The sequence below is a fragment of the Plectropomus leopardus genome, chromosome 14 (assembly GCF_026936395.1).
Source record: "Plectropomus leopardus strain MGB_pleo_1.0 chromosome 14, ASM2693639v1, whole genome shotgun sequence".
In the NCBI taxonomy this organism is placed as follows: Eukaryota; Metazoa; Chordata; class Actinopteri; order Perciformes; family Serranidae; genus Plectropomus; species Plectropomus leopardus.
This window is the reverse complement of record NC_142189.1, coordinates 9,605,498-9,625,205: the sequence shown is the minus strand read 5'-3', so window position 1 is coordinate 9,625,205 and position 19,708 is coordinate 9,605,498. Positions and strand designations below refer to the sequence as shown.

The 19,708-nt window shown below is 37.8% G+C and overlaps 2 protein-coding genes across 5 annotated transcripts in view; one reads left to right on the top strand and one right to left on the bottom strand.

Moving 5' to 3' along the window:
* Window positions 1-19,708, top strand: part of mta1 (metastasis associated 1) — a 166,690-nt gene that overhangs the window by 10,052 nt on the left and 136,930 nt on the right. For 2 of the 3 annotated variants that reach the window (XM_042501273.2, XM_042501272.2), the window contains exons 1-3: window positions 2,050-2,186; window positions 8,823-8,938; window positions 9,176-9,305. The gene's annotated coding sequence lies outside the window, so the exon portion shown is untranslated. Of the gene's footprint in view, window positions 1-2,049; window positions 2,187-8,822; window positions 8,939-9,175; window positions 9,306-19,708 lie in introns of those variants that run through there. The other variant, XM_088087862.1, reaches the window with a different exon arrangement.
* Window positions 879-6,675, bottom strand: crip1 (cysteine-rich protein 1). Of its 2 annotated transcripts, XM_042500852.2 has the most exons (5): window positions 6,499-6,675; window positions 2,011-2,105; window positions 1,587-1,644; window positions 1,271-1,316; window positions 879-1,090 (listed from the first exon to the last, which is right to left on the bottom strand). In XM_042500852.2, the coding sequence occupies exons 1-4, from the start codon at window positions 6,536-6,538 to the stop codon at window positions 1,279-1,281; spliced, it is 231 nt and encodes a 76-aa protein (XP_042356786.1). In that variant the 5' UTR covers window positions 6,539-6,675; the 3' UTR covers window positions 879-1,090; window positions 1,271-1,278. The 2 variants fall into 2 exon arrangements, with proteins under 2 accessions (XP_042356786.1, XP_042356785.1); XM_042500851.2 differs by having other exon boundaries at window positions 879-1,316; window positions 6,499-6,674.

The following is a 19,708-nucleotide window of genomic DNA, read 5'->3' as shown; positions in this document are numbered from 1 at the left end:
GTTATCCTGTTGATTGAGGTATAATGGTGGATTTATAAATACATTTAATTAAAATAAAACAAAAAAGGGTGACCTGGTTGTGTCATCACCCCCTCACTCATTTTGCATTTCCCATCTCTCAAAATTGTCTTGGTTCTAATTCATCTAATTATATTTGGAGCATTGTACATATTTATTGAAACCTGACATGCAGTAATGGACACAAACAAGGAACGATGCTGTTCATGGCCATCACTATAACCCCTAGGCCACCAAGTCCCCTGATACTTAAAATAGGCATACAAATAAAATGTTAGTTTCCATCTCAAATTAAGGGCTATCACAGACCTTCCAAAAAGATCCAGAAAATGGAAACTTGAACATGCTATTCCATCACTAATGGGCAAGCTCCATCTGCTGAGGAAGATGATGTAATACCACTAAAAGCTCCAGAACATGAACAAATGTTTTTCCAATTTCTATAACTCCATGTTGCTTATGGTCAGGTGAAATGGTGTCCTTTGTTGCCCTAGTTAAAAAAGTTTCATGGATATTGAGTTCACATCTTTGCAGACATTTTTTAATTTATTTTAAGGAATAAAGTATGGAGGACAGTGTAACTGGACAACAAAAAGCTCAAGCATGTAAGAGTCTAAAAAACGCGATGTGGTCATATTCACGTCAGTGGAAGTAGAGCAATCTTGTGTTTTTTAGCAGAAAGACTTTTTGTTTGTACATTTTCCCATTATGTTAAGGGCTGAAATGGAAGTAAAAGTTATTCAATTACACTTTGTCACCTGCAAGTGATTTGAATGTTGTCATTGGCAAAGAAATTGCTCTAATTAGTGTTTTTATACAGCGACTCAGAAAAAAATAAAAGTACACTAAAATGACGCATGACAAATTCAAAAAGTGTTTAATCAGGATGTTCAATGTGAGAACAAGAAGGAATTAGACGACAATCAGTTCATTGCTGCATCATGAGAAACAATCACCTTCAGAGACAAAAAAGACAATAAAAATTCATGGACACTAAATTTTCTTCTGAACAAAAACGCAGTTTGTCTCCTGGCTTTTATGGGGACTCGTGAGCAATGATGGCCTCCTCAATCTAGTTTCCAGGCGACCAACATGGTGATGAAGCAGAGAAAACACATTAGGCAGTGCAAAGTACAAGCATGGATTTGCTTAGAGTCAAAGTCTGCTTGTTTTAACAAACAGCATGAAAATTAATGACATAAACAAATGTAAGCAAATGGTTTGGTGATCAAATGAAGAACGTGCACACTACTTGTCTGTTTAATATTTATGGCTCTCGGCTCCACCACGTCCAAAACCTGCGAGTAAAGAGAAAGGAATGAATCAGTGAACTAACATTAACATTTGAGACTTTTATTTTGAAAAACTAATAAAGAATGTCATATATCTTGCAAGAGTTTAACATGTTACCAATTATGTAATGACTACTTTATGGAGTGTTTGACCCTATCAGGTGACAGCGTGTATTTCACAACCTCAACACAATCAGACACAAAACATCATCCTCACTCAGGGCGTTTCTGGCAGAGAGTCTTAGAAGCAAAGGTGACTGAAGGTAACAAGCTTACCTCCAGGTCCAAACATTGCACTGTAGCAGGGGTTGTGACAGTATGGCTTGCCGCCATGCTGTAAGAGACACAGTTGTATTAGCACTGGTGTATTGGAAATATAAACATGAAAGTGTTGATAAAATATATGAAAAAGAGTCTATTTTAGTCTTTTAGAAGCAGTCCTGCTTCTTGTCTGTCATTATTCTGCATGTGAATATTGTTCATATATAATTATATAATTAACAATATATATTATATATAATAATATTATTAATATATAAAGCCCTTGAACAACCTTTCTGTAATAAATACTGTAAAAACAATAAAAAAACATTTTCAATAACAGACTGGAGATTTAAGAGTGGATTTAGATCTAATGAAATGCTATCAAACCGTGCATAAAGATTACAGGATATTATTGTATGTATTTCAGGTGTCTCACCTCTGCATGTGAGCCTGATGACAGCGTCTTGTTGCACTTCTCACACTTCAGACAGGGCCTGTGCCAGTCCTTGCCCAGTGACGTCACCTTCTCGGCTGCCAAACACACATTAAAAGACAGCATCAATCACCACGGCCTAAACTTTCACCACAAAGAGAGCAGTCTTCAGAGGAGATGTAAGTGATTATATTATCAGTTTTAACGTGATCATGTCTCTGCAGATAAATCTGAGAACATTGTTTGGGTTTGGTGCCAAGAGGAGAAAAGAGGACTGTGTGTCCCCAAGGAATCTGTCCCCCTCCTGCCTCATAAACTCTGATAAAGTCTATATCTGCAGGGCTAATCTACACAGACATGCAAGAGGGCTGTAAAAGTGGGGAGGAACCCAACAGTCTTAAGTTTTGATGACTTTTGAGTCTCGTCATGTGGGTGAGAATCAGGCCAAGAATCTACATGTCAAGACAAAAAAAAAAGAAAAAAGATCAGTGAACGCATGAAGGCAGGGAGGGTGAGCACAGGAAATGCTGAAAATGGAGGAAGTGTTATCTTGAACTGAGGCTGCTGTTTTTGCCAAACATTTTGTAACTGAGGAGCACAAAAATTGATTAACATCTGCAGATTTTCTTAACCAAAAAAAAAGATCAGGAAGGACAGCTGTTGAATGAACAAATGCAAATAACTTTGGTTTCAGGTGGCCTCTAAATCTTCCTACAATATTAGCATATGACTAATTTCCTCCCTAAAAATAGCCTGATGTGGCAGGAGATTATGCAACAGGCAGTGGAAACAGGGTAAGCACCCAGGGCAAGGTCAGCCTCTCAGGCCAGTGATGTGAAAACAATTCAGCAAAATCTAGTGGAGCTTTTTGACCCGAAATAATGACTTCACTTAACTTCAAATAACAAATTAGACCACCAGGCAAACAAGTCCGTCCAATGAGTAATGGAGGAGAGTCTCAGTTTAAATAGGGCTTAGAGTCCATCCGTACCAGCTTCAGTGACGCCCATGTGATTGTTTTACACTCGATTGTATATGAATCAGATAAAGCATGACTTTTTTGTGCATGGTCTATTTATTTTACCCGATGATATGAGAAGTAATGGTGCGTGACAGACATGTAGAATAATCATCTGCTCTCTGCATCAACTAAGTGCTGACTGGAGCATTATGGAGGCAGTCCAATATACACAAACAGACACAGATCTGAATGGAAAAACACACAGTGAGAGAGGCTCATTCCATCCCAAAAAAGATTCATAGCAATGTTTTATAACAGTTTGTTGAGCTAAAAAAAGGCTAAGAATGTAGTCGGAAGCATTTAGAGTGAAATGAATGACCTTAAATACAGTAAGACTTTTTATGGCATGAAATTGTACTGAATGTTAAAATTTTAAAGTATAGTTGGCAGATATATACCATTATCATATCTGTTTGCTAAATATGAAGCTACTAAAACAAGCTTGTTAGCATAAACAGAGGGAAACATATACCCTGGGTTTGTCCATTTTTAAGAACATCTGCTAAAAGTCTGAGTTAAGCAAATTAGGGATTTCTTTCTAAACACATTATACATGTTGGGGTGCAATAGTATGAGACTTTCACGGTACAATAACCGTCTCAAAAAATATATTACATTATCACGGTATTACAAAATTATTATCAGTTACAATGCGCAAAGGAATGAAATCAGAATGTTTTTTTTTATTAAACAAACATTTTATTACCATAATTATACCTTGACAACATTTTATTAATAATTAAAGTATGAGTAAAAACACTTCCTTTTGAAAATACCTAAACAAAGTGAGATTATCCAGTTACATTTGTTTTTTCAATACTGTAGAGAAGCAAATGTACACGGTATGACGACCGTCGATTTTCATATCATGGTGTACCATAAAAAAACAGGTATACCTCTGCGACCCCAATACATGTTTCACCATTGTGTCCAGGATTTTTTCTAAAAGCCTGCACTGGAGCCATCTTTAACATTATCATAAGAAAAAGGCAGTGAGCAACTTGGTAATATATGTTCCAAAAACTGCAAGAAATTAGTAGATTTGGAAAATTTTAGAGAAAAAAAAGAAAAGAGCTAGGGAAAAACTATTATAATTATTATAATTATTATTACTTTCTATTTGGCTTTTTTTAAAATATAAATTTTCAGGTAAATTTTTTTGTACTTGTAACTAATTTCTTCCTAATTTCATGGGTCATGTTACAAAAGGTTAAACAACAGAGAGCATGAAACATGTTTATGAGCGAGTAATGAAAACTTTCAACTACAATCGATATAATTGCTGCCTGTAGGAGCATATAGAAGAACCTGTTTGTGGTTTCTCCATTATTTTATATCTTCCATTTATGCCCTCATACATAATCTTTGCACAAATAATGTAACATCGTCTTTGCTTCCAATGCATATTTTAAGTCCTGCAGTCGAAAGCAAGAGCAGTGTCTTTAAAAAAATTTGACTTGTGCCCTTTGTGTATCTGGACCTGGACCAAGTTCCCCCCTCATCATTCAGTGAGGCAGCGGTAGCCTGATTGTTTCCATTTGAGAGCTTAGAAACATTAAGACAGATGAGCTGCAAAAAGAGACGGAGAGGGGAAGAGGGGACGGGATTTGGGATGGAGGTGATCACAGTGAAGGAGAGAGACATGCAGCAAATGTATAGAGGTGGTTTTGGGTGAAATTGATGCAGACAGTTCAGAGTAATGATGAGACTGTGCCTCCACATAAAGAGGCTTTGTTTCAGGCTGCTTTTCCTCTCGGCGATATTTTAGGAGAGAACATATTTTATTTGGTTGGCTTGTTCTCGCTGAGACAAATTGGTTTGCTTGTTTTGGCCAGATGGAGAAAGTTTATCCATAAAAAGGAAGAATGGGAAGCATGGCTCCCCGGTCGCACGGTCAATTCATCTGACTGACAGTCCAAAGACTTGGCTCTGTATTCTGTACTGGCCCTCGGCCTCTGTGCGTCTCCCCGGAGAAGATTTACTCTGTTGCACTACCGAGCTGCAGACAATGTGGTAAATGGATTAAGACGTGAATAAAATGGAGCTGTCCCTTTCCTCCCCGGATGCAATAATTGCTCCCTGCTTTGATGGTACCCTCATGAGACAGACCTACAAGGATGGAGCCGAATCTCAGGACAGAAGAAACCTGCTTCCTCCGCTGCAGTCATTATTCATGTGGCTCATCAATCATCAGGAAAGACAATTCGATTTCGACTGGGAGCACAGATCTTTGACTCTAGTGTAACTTAATAACTAGAAAGCTTACAGAGTTCAATGACCTTTTGAGGCTTCTCAGCATCAATCTGCAAAAATCTATTCATTATCAGCTAAGAGGCTAGTGTGACAGCTAAAGAGAGAGAGCAAGGACGCAAATAAAATCTTGATAATACTCTTATGATCGAAAGTAACTAAGTATGTTTACTGAAGTACTGTACTTCACTTGAGTATTTCCATTGTCTGTTGCTTTCTAGTTCGGTTTCAGAGTGAAATATTGTTCTTTTTTTGTGATACTTACTCATCAGATTAAGATTTGACCAGACGGAATTTCATTCTCTAAAATTTGATGCCCATTACAATATCATAGTACACAAAAGTACATAAAGTAGTTAAAATTAGCTCAGCCAGCTTAAAACATTAAAGTGCTGTTTACATGTTAATGCATCAGTGACTGAAGAAAGCAAATGTTTTTTTAAATTTTGGCTTAAGGAGGGGCATACAACTTTCAACAGCTATTTTTGTATTTATTTTACTGCCTTATGTTTTCTTTAATAATCGCCAAAATTACACCATTTATCACAGCCAGAAACTGTAAAAAACAAATTATTGTTGGATTTTCAAATTTCCAATGACAAATAAAGAACAGTCCCTAATTTACTTCAGTAAAAAACTACAGTACTACAATGAAAAAAAACAAAGTACATTTACCCAAATACTGTACTTCTTACTCTTTACTCTTTGCTCAAATGTATTTCACAGTGGTAGTTGCTGATGTCTTTGCAAACTATCAAGTGAAAAATATGTATGCATGTATGTGATGTCACGATGCATTATTTATTAACTGCCAAAAAGTACACAAAACCGTTAAATGAGCTCCACTTCCACCAGCTACAATATAAAATAATGGTTACATGTTATTGCATCAATCATAACGATCTAATACGCTACTGTGACGGTGTTACGAGACATTCTGCACGAGGAGCAACGTTATTTTGAAAATACTTCCGCACAGAATTTTAAATGCAGATTTATATTACACAATAAATTATCAATACCTCACTCATTATTTTTTCATTTCTTAAAAGGTTAGCTAATATTTTTGTAATATTTAAATTAAAAATCCTTGCGTGCAATCATGTGCTTGTCAGTCTATATCCTCATTTGTGCAGGAAATCCGACAACTCTTCATGAACCAGGAAATGTTTATGCAGAAAAGACCATGAAAACTTTTGAATAAAGAGAACAAAACTTACCGAAGTAAACTTCCTTGTTGCACTTGGGACACTTTGGCATCTTGTCGCAGCTGTATGTGTTAGTTTACCGGACAGAAAACACGGTGTTTATCCCGTGGATGGAGTGTGACTGCAGCTGTACCGACTGTCCCACCTGTTCGCCCTGACTGACCACGCCTCGGTCTGAAATGCAGATGTGCGCTCCATCCTGTATTTATAGCACCGACGAAATAGTTCAACTGAAACTTTTTTTTTTTTCTAACAGTGGGAGAGGCTTGTTGAGTTTAACTGAGGATAAGTGCAGATAACATCGAATCAAAGGATTAAACTAAACTTCCTCTCTTTTTGTTTTTGTTAGTGCATTTTTTAAGTAACTGTTATCAGAAACCTCACATTGCTTTTAAAAGTAGCAGCAATTAAATTCTACGCACATTTATTTTAGTAAAGTGCTCATTTATTCATTTATACAGTCAGGTGAAGAATGCAGAGCAGTGGAAAAGGTTGTATCCTGTCTTTGTTTTTAAATACCCTCTGTCTTTTTGATGTTAATTGGCTTCCTAGAATAATAGCAAAAATACAGTATGAGGAATACAATATGTATGGTTAATAACATACAACACTGAGGTAAAAAGACACAATACAGTTTAACATTTTAAAGTTATGCATATACAACACAGTTAAACAACATGAGCTGATAAAATCCACATAGATGATGCAGGTATGCGTTCAGTCATTTTAAATAAAATAAAAGTTAACTACTCTGTGAGTAGTTTATTGAACTTTTTAAAAAAAAAACCAAAAAAACATATCAAACTGTATTTTATTTAAATTACTTTAACATATTTTAATACATGTCTGGACTGAATAATGTATAATAAAGAAAAAGTAATAAATTAATGTTCTGTATTTATAAGTCATGTTTTATAACTGGGACTTAAGTGCAGAGTCTGCATGTCAACAGCTGGACCTAATAAGTGATAATCACTGGAATGCATTTCATATTCTTATGGTCTAATAATTAATCTTCACAGCGTCTGCAGAACGTCTCAGCAGCATAAACACTTATTAATTAATACTCCTACAAAAACATTTCTTTTGCACTTCTATTCAGGCACAATTTTATCTTGGCGACTTCACAACACAGAGTTCAAGGGAGAAAGCTGCTGCACAGTGTTGACAGTTAATATGTTGTATATAATACTGTGTAATGATCATGGGGTCAAAAGATGTCATTTGTTTGTCGCTCTTATCTCAGAATTTGACTTGTGTAATGTCGATGATAGAGGGATGTTTATTATAGGTTTCTCTTTTGCAAGATGGATGTTTGTATCTCAGGGTTTGCCCTTGAATTGCAACATTAAAATCTAATTGCACAATTAATGTTCAAAGATTATTTTATTAATCATTTAAATTAGGACAATTAAAGTGCTCCTATCTGAGTTACCCAACACTGATTTACAAACTTTTAAAAAAATCAATAAAGTAAAACCATAGATTTATTAACATAAAACTGTATTCCACAAGTGTTGCCAAAGTCAAGTTAGCAGCTGCCAAGATCTGATCCTTAATTATTTACTTTCTATGTGAGTAAATGGACCTCCCTGCTGCTATGTCATAATTCACTCGATAGCTGACTCCACCAATCTATTCACTGCTGAATGGCAAGATAACCCACCTGATGAATAATACAAGTCAAAGTGGATCAACAGAGCAGGCAGTGACTGACGACAAACAGACACACCTTTGCTCTGCTGTGTAAGTCTACTTTAATGTGGTTGTAACTCTATTGGCCCATGTAAAGTCTATTCATAGTAGTGTGTAACAAAAGACTGGATTCCCAACTAGCTTGTATCCGAGCAGAAATTTAATCTTCAGCAGTTAAAAAAATTTAAAAAAGACATTTTGATTTTAATATATGCCTGCATGAGAAAAAGTAAGACAGTGATATCAAAACTCCCAACAGTTTGCCAAAAGTAGTGGATAAATGGTTGCAATTGAACACGAGAAGTTGTGAATTAGCAGTCCGGGTTTTTTGAGTTAGCTAAAAGTAATGGGTTTAACGTAGTTCACTGAAGTGGCCAGCTAAAGTTCACTAAATGTGAACAAGCTAAAAGTAGTGGATATATGGTAGAAGTTGTTAGCTAATACTTCTTTGAGTTAGACAAAAGTAATGTTTAACGGTCAACATAGATAGCTGAGTTCAGAGAAAAGGTCAATGTTAGACATGAATGGTTGAAATATTTAGATAAAAGTAAAAAAATATGTTTACTCCAATTGTTGAAACAAAGTTGTCTATTTGGTACTCTAAGTACTCTTTAGAGCAAGTATTGTACTCTTCATTTCAGGTCCATTACAGAGTGAAAACAAAGGTCACAAAAAAGTCTGCACACAGGAGAAAGGAGCAAAAGAAGAGGTGGTCCTCTGTGAGTGCAGGAGAGCAGAGCCACTCTGCACCCCCCTGGTGAGTTGACACAAATCAAACACACCCAGGAAACTAATGAGCAGGTGCATGCTGAATCTAGCTTGCATGCTAAATGCTAGTAATGCTCATAGTGGATTGTACAGTGATGATTTCTGCATCCCTAAAGGTCTTTGTCCTGCAGGTGCGAGAGGCCTTTCTGCTGTTTGTGATAAATAATCTCTGATGTGACTGCAGAGGCTCATTCGGCTCAAAACTGTTTCAATTTGTGTTGTACAGTGGGACAAAGAGGCTGAGTGGACTGGTCGTATTATGCTTAGAGAATAAACAAGGAGCAGAGAAGTTAAATCTAGAGCGGATTTTGGAGGACTTCCTGTGTGCACATGACTTGCAGAGTGACATCAGACGGGTGAGTGCATTAACAAACTGAACGCACTGTCCCTGTGTTGCGTGTAATTTGTGTTTTTGTGGATGCAGACACTGTAAAGTTTGCATGTTAGTAGCTCATGCCGACTGCCTTGTTGATGCTACTGTTTTTAGAAAAGTGGCTGGTTATTTTATCTGCAGGAGTGAACACAGTCATTTTTGTTAAAGTTTTGTCTCCTCAGAAAGTTCCAGTGATACTGTAGTCTACAGGGGAAAGTGGTTTTTTCAGTTGTTTCTACAGGTTAGAAAATGAATATACTGTTGGCTTGGACATGTTGCTGTCATTATTTCAGTAGTGAACCTGTTGATATTAATGCGATTTATTTTGTGGCCTAGAGGTAATCTTTAATTTAACATTTGTATCATACAGGCAGACCAGTGGTAGCCACAAAGTTGCTGGCCCGTTATTTATTTTTGATAACACAATGTAGCAGGTTGCCTTGTAATTGCACCATGATGATAATAACGATGATGAGGATAAGGATGATGATGATGACGATGATGTCAGGAGTCTCTCTGGCTTGGACTTTGTTTTGACTATGAGCTACACTGAGTTCTGGGTGTGTAATCATTACAGCACAAACAGATAACGCACCCAACTCCAAGGCAACCTTTGACTTGAGCAGCAGGGATTATCTGTGTCCTTGTTTAAGGTTGTGTGCGTGTGCGTGTGTGTGTGTGTGTGTGTGTGTGCACATGTGGGTTTGTTGTGTTGATACTGTTCTGTGGTGCAGATACAGTCACACCTGCAGAGAGATGCATGTTTTCGTTGACTGTTTTAGTTGAGGGAAAAGATGACAAACCCTCTGAGGATCTCTTAAATGAAATCACCATGGCAACCAAACAAAAAATGCTGATCTTATCAGACATTTGGGACTTTTTGTTTTTTGCTCGGTTGGGTCATTCATTCTGAGGTTGACTGATTAAGCTAATCAGGATATTATTTTCATAGAGCTAAATTTCCATTTTTCTGGTCTCTGTTCATCTTTGACTGGGGTTGGATGAAGGTCACAGGTTAAACAGATTGACTTGCGTATATACATGTGATGAAAACTTAATGGTGTCACGCAAGAAACATTTTGGAATTTACTTTCCTTTAGTGTCCTGTTTGGTAGAGGAAATGTTACTTAGCATAACAACAAATTCCTCGTATTGTGTTAACTATACCTGGCAATAAATCTTTTTCTCATTCTGATTCTGATTCTGATAAACCACAGTGTTGTATGGGTCCAGATCTTTGAATCCACCAACTCAACCAAGTTCGATTTGACTTGATTAGTCTGGCATCATGCAACTATAAAACAACCAAAGAGTGTGCCAGAAAAGATGAGGAGTAATACCTATGGTAAGAGGCATGGACAAGATAGCCCCTGTTATCGAGGCTTTTCTAAATCAACATGTCTTCTGCAGGGTTCCCACAGATCAGTCATCAGTACTTGATCTTATCAATCTTCTTTGATGTGTTTGTGGGCCATGTGGTCGTGGTGACATGTATGCTGCTCTTGCTGCTAAAGTTCAGTGGTGGATCTGATGCATCTGCCTGCTATGATCACTGTCAAATACTGTGTAGACTCTGCCTATACAGCACGATTTGTTTAAAAAATCAAATCCCCCTCTTCCACATCGGTTAGAGTGAATGCAATATTAGACCGAAGACGTAAAAAGGGTGAAATAAGTTGACAGTTCCTTCTGATATCAGGCAAACAGCAGTAGTTAACATGTCTTAGAGAAGAACTTTTTAACATGTTTTTGGGCACACTAGCAGAGTGACTCTACCAATAGCAATATCAGTTGGTTGGTTTTTGGCGGAAACCTCGTGGGAAGGTTTAACAGCAGTGACTGACTAAAATAACAAGGTTTGCAGTGACAGATTTACCTGCAGGTTTTGCTTATTTGGGAGAAGTCCCTGGGATAAGAGGACTGCCGTATAATTTATCTTCATGGGATGGTTTCCATTACATTATGGATGCCAGGCAGGCAGAAGCTCTGCCCTCTGCAGATTAATCAGAAAGCTAATCTCTCCCAGCCACCCAGGTAGCCGAGGGTCTGGCCTCAGAGTCCTGCACCCTGCTCTTGGGTCGGCTGGGCTCTTGTCCAACCAGTAAGGTTGGCCCCTGATATGTCTCTGTACTGCCTTGTAATTATATATTGCAGTGATCAACTCTCTTCCCTTAAATTAGGCAAGATTAACATGGAGGTTTCATCTTGTACATCAGTAATCACACACAGTGGATACACACAAACTGCTACCACATGAAGACATTAATGTCAACAGTCAGAGAGAGACATGCAAAGTCGAGCTGGCTGCACAGTTGCTGAGCTGTACAGGCAGATAAGAGCATTTATTTAACGTAATGCACAGGTAGAGCTGACTTTGGTGGTACCAGATACCAGTGAGTGCACTGAGGTCATGTTCAATGCCTACATCTTTACATTGGAATTACTAAAGCCTGGTGTCATTTTTTTCTTTTTTATAGATTCTGGGCCATGTTTTGGCCCATAAATAAAGGATTCAGTCTTCATTTGACTGGATATCAGGCAGTGTGGACGGAGGCTTTTCAGAAGTTTTGATTTAACGTTACATATTGATTCTGAATATTTAAAACTTAACCACAGATGTCGCGCTGGCATTATTGTGGAACCTAGCAGTTATCCTCTAGCTCCCCCCTAGATTAACATCATTAGCCCTGTTAGCACTGTTGCGCTGTTAGCACTGTTTATTGAGGTAGCACCGTTAGCTGCTAGCTGCTGGCTCAGCCACCTCAATGATGTGTGAAGACAATCCCGCCCCTGTCTCCTTTAGCTAAATTCACTTAATTTGGAGTCATTATATTTGTATTTCTAAAATCTTGACCAGGGACAAGCAGCTAGATTTTTGAGTGAAGAAATGTGTTTATCTCAAAATGCTGGCAAGCCAAGCTTAAAGGTTTTTTTTGGTACTTTGCAACACATTTTAGCTTCACATCCACCAGAATCTGCCCAAAGAGCTGCACACTGAAACCACATAAAACAGTCATTTTATTAGCTTAAGGTATTTTATGACTGAAAATGGAGAGCTGTATCTGGCGCCCAGTATTGGGACTGAAATATGATGTCATATTTCCTCTAAGAGGATATTCACGCTACTTTTTTGTGCTCCAATTACATCATTCAAGCCATGCAGACTGCAATGACCTTTGACCCATGAATTCATATGATCCAAAAATGCCTGACCAAGAGAGTTGTTCAGTGGCTTAAATTTAACACAGAGGAGCTACTGTGAGAGCGGCTACTGTGAGCTACTGTCAGATAAAGTAAATTTTTCTTTTGGGAGCTATAAACTCTGTAGCATGACATCATAGCCGGCTACATCCATATTTGGTGGGAGAAAATAGTCTCATTATGAAAGCAGTTCATCATCCAAGAATTGAGGAAAAAACATTTCATTTGACGTTTAAATTGCATGATCATTAATCAGGAAATTGAGAGAAAATTAAAGGCCCCTCAAATTGAAGATTAATGGAGGAAAGTCTGAAAATTACTTGCAGTGCAGCAAAATGAGCCAAATAAATTTCTTCAACATGGATCTCAAAATAGCCCCTGCTCTGCTTGTTTAAATTAAATTGTACCAATATTTTCTGGGTTTTTGAATTTGAGTTTATGTGAGCAGCACTGTAATCATACACAGTGATGGATCAGGGTCCATGCAAGAGCCACAACACAAGCAAACACGATCAGGGAGTGAAGTAAAACAAGCCGTGGCTGGGTGTCGGCCATCACTCCTACAGATGGAAACTCAGAGGAGAGAGACGAGGCTGAATGAAGCCACCACAGCCTGTTGGAGGAGGACACTGTCCATTCAGTGAAGCACATGCTGTTAGAGCGGCCGAGTCATGGAGGGAAGTGCTTCAGTTTCACACAGGAACACGAAATTCTTTCACACACAGATATATTTATTCAGTCAATTTATCAGTCACATGAAACATTGTAGTATGTAATCAGTTTCACATTTTATATTGCAAATGCATGTATATAATGCACACTCAGATATGTTAGTGTGGTCACATAAAACAGAGTAAAATGTACATATACTCACAAACTGTGCATTAAGCAGCTATACCTTAATACTTTTAATGAACAGTGGCTTGTATAATGTATGCAAAAAGGAATCGCTCTTGGTGACTAACATACAGAAAACGATCCTGAGCATTTAAGCATTTCAGCAAATAGTTTTTTTTTTTTGCTTTTGTATGCAGCCACCAAGAGGCCTATATCCATCTTTTTTTCCTCTCTTTCTTCATATTTTCCATCTTCTTTTCTCCCTTTCTTCCTTTGTTTGTATTTCATCCTTGCCTCCTGTGTTTCTTTGTTTCAGGCAAATCACCATTACGGTAATTTGTAAGTAATTAAAAACCCAGATACAATACCATTAGAGTACCATGTTCTAGTGTGGTATTGATATTTTTATTTTTGCGCTGTACAAGTAATGATAACAAAGCTGTATCGTTTCATTGTAGGATTTAAAGGATAACTTTGGCATTTTTTAAACTTGGACCCTATTTTCCCCTTTTTTTTAGGTTACATTGCAGCCACTGCAGCGTTCTCACTCAATACTGGGCCAACTTCAACAGCTGTTGTCTTCATTAGTCACTTAGACAAGAAACATGAGAAAATAGGGTCTAGGTTGCAAAATATAAAGTACTTTTTAAAGTACTTTTCCCATCAGGGTCTCACAGATTCTCACACTCTTTCTCTCTCAGACACACTCCAGGTTTTTTCCAGGATCACTGTCTGCTCACTTATCTCTGCTCCCTTTTGATGCTCTCATTACCTCATGCTCCACATATGTTTCCTGTGATTGAAGTCGCACTGGGAACACTGGAGCATCTGCACTATGTTGTGGTTACTGGGCTGATGAGTCATCTCAGGATTGATTACTTATCTCCACATCAGAGGTAAAGGACTTGATTGGTCCTGCGCTTAAGGCAACTATTGTCAGTGAGGACTAATGATAACATTCATAATTAGATGAGGAAATCTCTCGTCCAAAAGGGCTTGATGATCCATCTCTGGACATATATACTGTATGTATTGTAGTCTAACCTTAAATGAGATTGCAATGAGACTTATAACCTGAAATGTCCATTTTTTCCGACGTGATTCCATTTTTAGAAGGTACAACACAAGTATTACGAATAGTATGTGTAATATTGATAATGTTCATACTACAACACTGTACGCTTTCAGTAAGATTTTCATCAACTGCCGCCCTCAACATCACCAGCACTCAGCTCACTGACATGTTTGTGGAGTCATTTGTCTTGCTTCACATCATCTTGGAGGCATTTTTTCTGTTTCATCATGTTGCTCGCCCTCGACTAAGTTATTATTATCTCGTTTCAACATGCTAACTGCTGCTGTAGGGTTTGCAGACAGATGCCTTTAGAGTCTTGCAGGATACTGATTGGACAAGATGAGTGAGTAGATTGTAGATTGTGTTGTAATAGTGAGTGAATCCAAGGTGTCATGATGATATCGCAGGCTGAAATGCTTTAATGTTCGGCTTCAGTCTCCTGCTGATCAGCTCTGTTGGAGCAGAAACTTGTTCTACTTGAAGTTCTATATTGGTGTCTGTACAAGTCTGCAGCCAATGCAGAAAGCTGCAAGAAAGTGAGTCGCATTACTTCAGTCATCAAGTCTTTGCACTGACTTCCTGTGTGTCCAAGAATCGATGTTCAAAATATCAATGTTGATTGAAGTGAAAGTAAGAATACCTCAATTTAGAAATACTGTGACAAAAGTAAAAGTCTTACATTCAAAATCTTAAGTAAAAGTTACTTAGTTGTAGCATAAACATATACTTAAACCACCAAAAGTAAAAGTACTTATGCAAGAATGGACAATATCACAATCTTAAATGCTATATTATTGTATTAAAATTGTAGATGCATCTAATAACTTTAATGTTGCAGCTGGTAAAGGTGGGGCTGATTTTATTTACCAAATTTACTTTTGGTTAGCGTTTTGACATTTTATTTGAATCTATAATAATACATCATCATTTATTTGTTATTAAATGTTGCATTATTATCTTATCTGAATCTGCAAATTAAAGTTATCAAAGAAAAAAGCACAAAGTAACAGAAAAACTACATCAGACTTGTTCTTAAGTGCAGTACTAGAGTAAATTTACTTAGTTACATTCCACCACCGCATTCATGCTTCATTTCCCGTAAATCTTCTGTATATGTGAAGGTGATTTATATTAATCTCTAACACTAAAAACTAGAATAAAGAAAAAAATCACAGGGTGTAAATACATTGTTTATACATGCTGACCATAAATATTGTAAGAAACTGATCCTGATTCTATAGAAATCTTAGCATTATAACTTTTATGCCTTTTATGTCTTATGAGCAGCACTTTCAATTTTCTTGTTGTTGAGAGGTGTTACGCAAAACATACAAATAACTTGCCTGTACTTGGATGAGGGAGCATGTCCCAGATTTGACATTTTGGCCAGATTTGGCTTTGCACCCAGGTTTTGTGTACTTTGTGTTCTTCTTTTCTTCCCCTGGTTGCAAAGTGTCACTTAAATATTTAAGAGCCTCTGTGCAAGAAGTTAGGGATGTTCAACCAGTATAAGCTGTGTTTGAGTTGGATGCCTTTTAGTCTTGGCCCCTCAATCAAAACAAATACTCTCATGTACACACTCTTACACACATTCATGTGCAAACACAGTTTGTCGGGGTATGAACAGGTCAAGTGTTTGGATCTTCATGGGAACTATCAGGGAAGGAAAGCCCAAACTGGGCACCATGAAGAAAAAAGAACATTGCTGCAGATGTTTTTGATAAAAATAAAAATAAATAAAATAATTTTAAAGAAATGATCCCATGAAAACCACACAGATTGTATGTATTCACAGCAGCCACAGAAACCCACCGTGCTTTGGTAAATCATTGTCATTAAGGCTCATTTAGTGCTGGGACCTGGCATGAGCTCAACAATGTAGAAGGAAAAGAAAGGCCAAACAAATAAACACTGCAGTAAGCTGTAATATCCTTGGCAACGGGCTATTTGTTTGTCATGGACGTTGTGTCCGCTGCTATGGCAACTATGAGTTCCCCAATAACAGGAAATGAAGAGGCTGCATGCTTCTGAAGATACTGTGCGATCATTTCCTCTTTAAGACATGCAGAAAAGTCCATGTTGATTCACTTAAAGTCAGATTTAATTTGTAAAGAAAACAGATATTGATTAAAAAAAGACATCAGTTTTTTTTTTTTCTGCACAGTAGTCTCTCCATCCATTTATTAGTGTATAAATTGGTGTGTATTAATTAGGGCAACATTAGCAAAGCACATTTTCAAAGTGCAATTTTCTCCTATTTCATTTTTACTCTTCTTCCAATAAACTTTTACTTGAGGACAACTCCAGAGTTTATGAGAGAGGTCCCTTAGGCAACATTGTCTCCACAAACTTGCACTTGTATATCGCATATTTCCGCATGTATACTCGTATATACACTACAAGTCACATTCACCCATTCACAAACACATTCACACACTGATGGCAGTGGTTAGTTTTCACACAATTCGTGGTTCGGTATCTTTCCAGACGATACTTTCACTGGAGTAGCTGGGGATCAAACTGCTGATCTTTCAATTCATGGACAACCCGCTCCACCTCCTGAGCCACAGTGAAGCTTGCAGAACGCTTCCCTGCATCCTATACTAGAATAATTCACAGAATTGTGAACTACAGTTGAATAGGAAAATTGCACTTATGAAATATTATCTACCATAAATCTGGGAATTAGAATGTGTGCTCAAATAAAACAAGTAGCCTGCTGCTCGGATGCTTTAGATAATATATTTTACCCTGGAGTGCCTGTATATCATCAACATCTGGTTTTGTCACTGCAGTATTTAGCCTCACAGTTTCCCCCTGAGCCCTGTGTTGTGCATTAAGATTTGTTGCACATTCTTTGCATGGTAACCAGCATCACATCTTAACTGTCTTAACTATAAGTCTGTCTTGTGGATTGCAGCAGCAGCAGCTGCCTTTGTGCTCCTTGTCAACACACTCCAAGAACACACTTTAGAACTAGTTTTACAATATCACCTCAAATTTACTGTCAAAAGCTGCCTTGGCTGGAACTCATTAGCTGAATGGTAGCTCAGACATGGCTTTAAAACAAAAAGAAGGGGGTGACTAATTTTCCGCAGTGAGAAGGTGGCGTATTATTTCAGATAAAAGAACAGCAGAGCTCCATTGAGAGTAAGCTTGTGGAACAATACCATATCTTAATGGCTTTTTGTGGTATTCATGTTTTAGCTGATTCAAAGTGTTTCCTGCTGAGTTCTGCGACGTGACTTCCTATCAAGCCTTTGTCTTCTGTAAGTTATGGTCTTCATGCTCTTTTCCTTTCTCTCCTCTGTCATGATTTTGTCAGTCAAGAGGTATTTGATTGCTAGATTGTTACTGTGAACAATGATTTAATCTAAATTCTGCATTTATCAACATTTTTTGATCCAAGTATAATAAGACCTCCAGGGACTGCACATTTTTTTTTTGATGGCCCAAATATTCCAAAGCCTTGTTAGTCTGAGAAAATGTCCCATTGGACCAAAAGGCAATTTCTCTGACAGCCTGTTATCCCAAAAACAAACATTCATTGCTGGTAAGGACAGGGCAGGCAATTACTGAAGCGGTTTCACATCCCCTTCTTAGTGTATATGAGCTGTTACTATCAGGCAGAGGTTATAGGGTGCAATTCCTCAAAATGAACCGAGCTCACAGATTATTTGTACTGACCAGTGATACAACGTTGAACAAACTGTGGACAAAAATATTTGAACCTCTGTGTGAGGACACTGCACCTTAAGATATGTAGAGCAATTTAATGATATGTGGTGATTAGGTCTGTAATACTGAAGAGATGCCTTGTTGTTGATGCTTTTTTTTGGTGCTGTTGTTGTCGGTGTTATTGTAGTTGTTTATCTGATGATTACTGTACGGTACACAATGAATTTCCAAAAGGACTAATAAATATCTCTCCGTAGTTCCTCTTCTTTGAAAATACAGACTCCCTGCAGTGAGACAACCCAATTGGCAGAATAATGTTGGCATTTCTGCACACCACAGATACGTTACATTTGTGCATTATTTTGTACGTACTAAAACTTGTTCTCAACAACACTGTGGTGAATGTGAGGTTACGTTAAAGCACAAAAACCACTTGGTTATGGCTAGGAAATATCATGTTTCTCTGAAAACACCCCCATTTGTGCAATGTCTTGATGACTGTTCTATCAGTGTTTTATTGAAAGTGTTCTGGTAGCTCAAAAGCCACTGGGAAAGCAGGCACGGGTGGCTAAAAAGCAGACGATACTCAAACGCTGCTGGGAAATGTCTTCAAGGGTCGGTAAAAACACCCATGTTTGTGGCTCACGTTGCTGTAGGAAACGCTGCAAAGGGTTGGTAAAAACACTGGGGATCGGTGGCTCAAACACCACTGGGAAACTGAATCTAGCTGCAGGGAGAGTGTATATTTGGAGGAACAGGACTAAGGAGCAGTGGGCCTTTATTTTTGGGATAACAGGCTGTTGAAGAAATTTTCTTTGGTCCAGTGGGACACTTTGAGAACTCATGGGACTTAGGAATTTTGGTCTGAAGGAACAATAGCATGGCATCATTCCTCATAGTGACAAACCCACAAATATTGTCACTCAACGCAGTTCTCCTCAAGTCTATTTGGAGTTTCAATGTCTTTTATCTCACTGAAGCAATTAGCAAGTTAGCACATACCTGCTAAAGAGCCACATATTTGCCCCAGGAGTTGGTAGACCAGAAACAGAACTAAAAGAAAGTGATTTTTGAACTTAACCTACATTTATCTTATGGACACAAACATAACTCCAAATGAATAATAATGTTGTGCTGTATAGTTGTTGTGCTGGTGTTTATGTCTTGTTGCCCTGCATCCAAGGAGCTAAAAAATGTACTGTAAAAGACTTAGTTGGTTAAATAATGATCTTTTTTATTGCCACTGCTTGAACACCAGTTGCTTTTTATGCAGCTTTCTTTCCTGCCTACTTTTCTGATTGCAACTAGGTGCTATAGTTTTCCACTTGCATCTATGAATGAGTAAAGACAGCTGAAATATGTCTAACACTGTTGGTTAAATATTTACACTTTGGAACGGGTTTCCTCCTCAAACTCAATAAGTGATCAAAAGATACAATTCCCTCTTTGTTCACTCTCCTCCACAACTTCTACATGCAGTCAGTAAATCAAGTCTTTCTTCTCTGCATCTCTGAAGGCGTCTCCCATTCAGAGCAGAGCAGCCTTCTCTATAAACCTCCATCCTGTAGATCATGTCAATCAAGTTCACTGAAAGG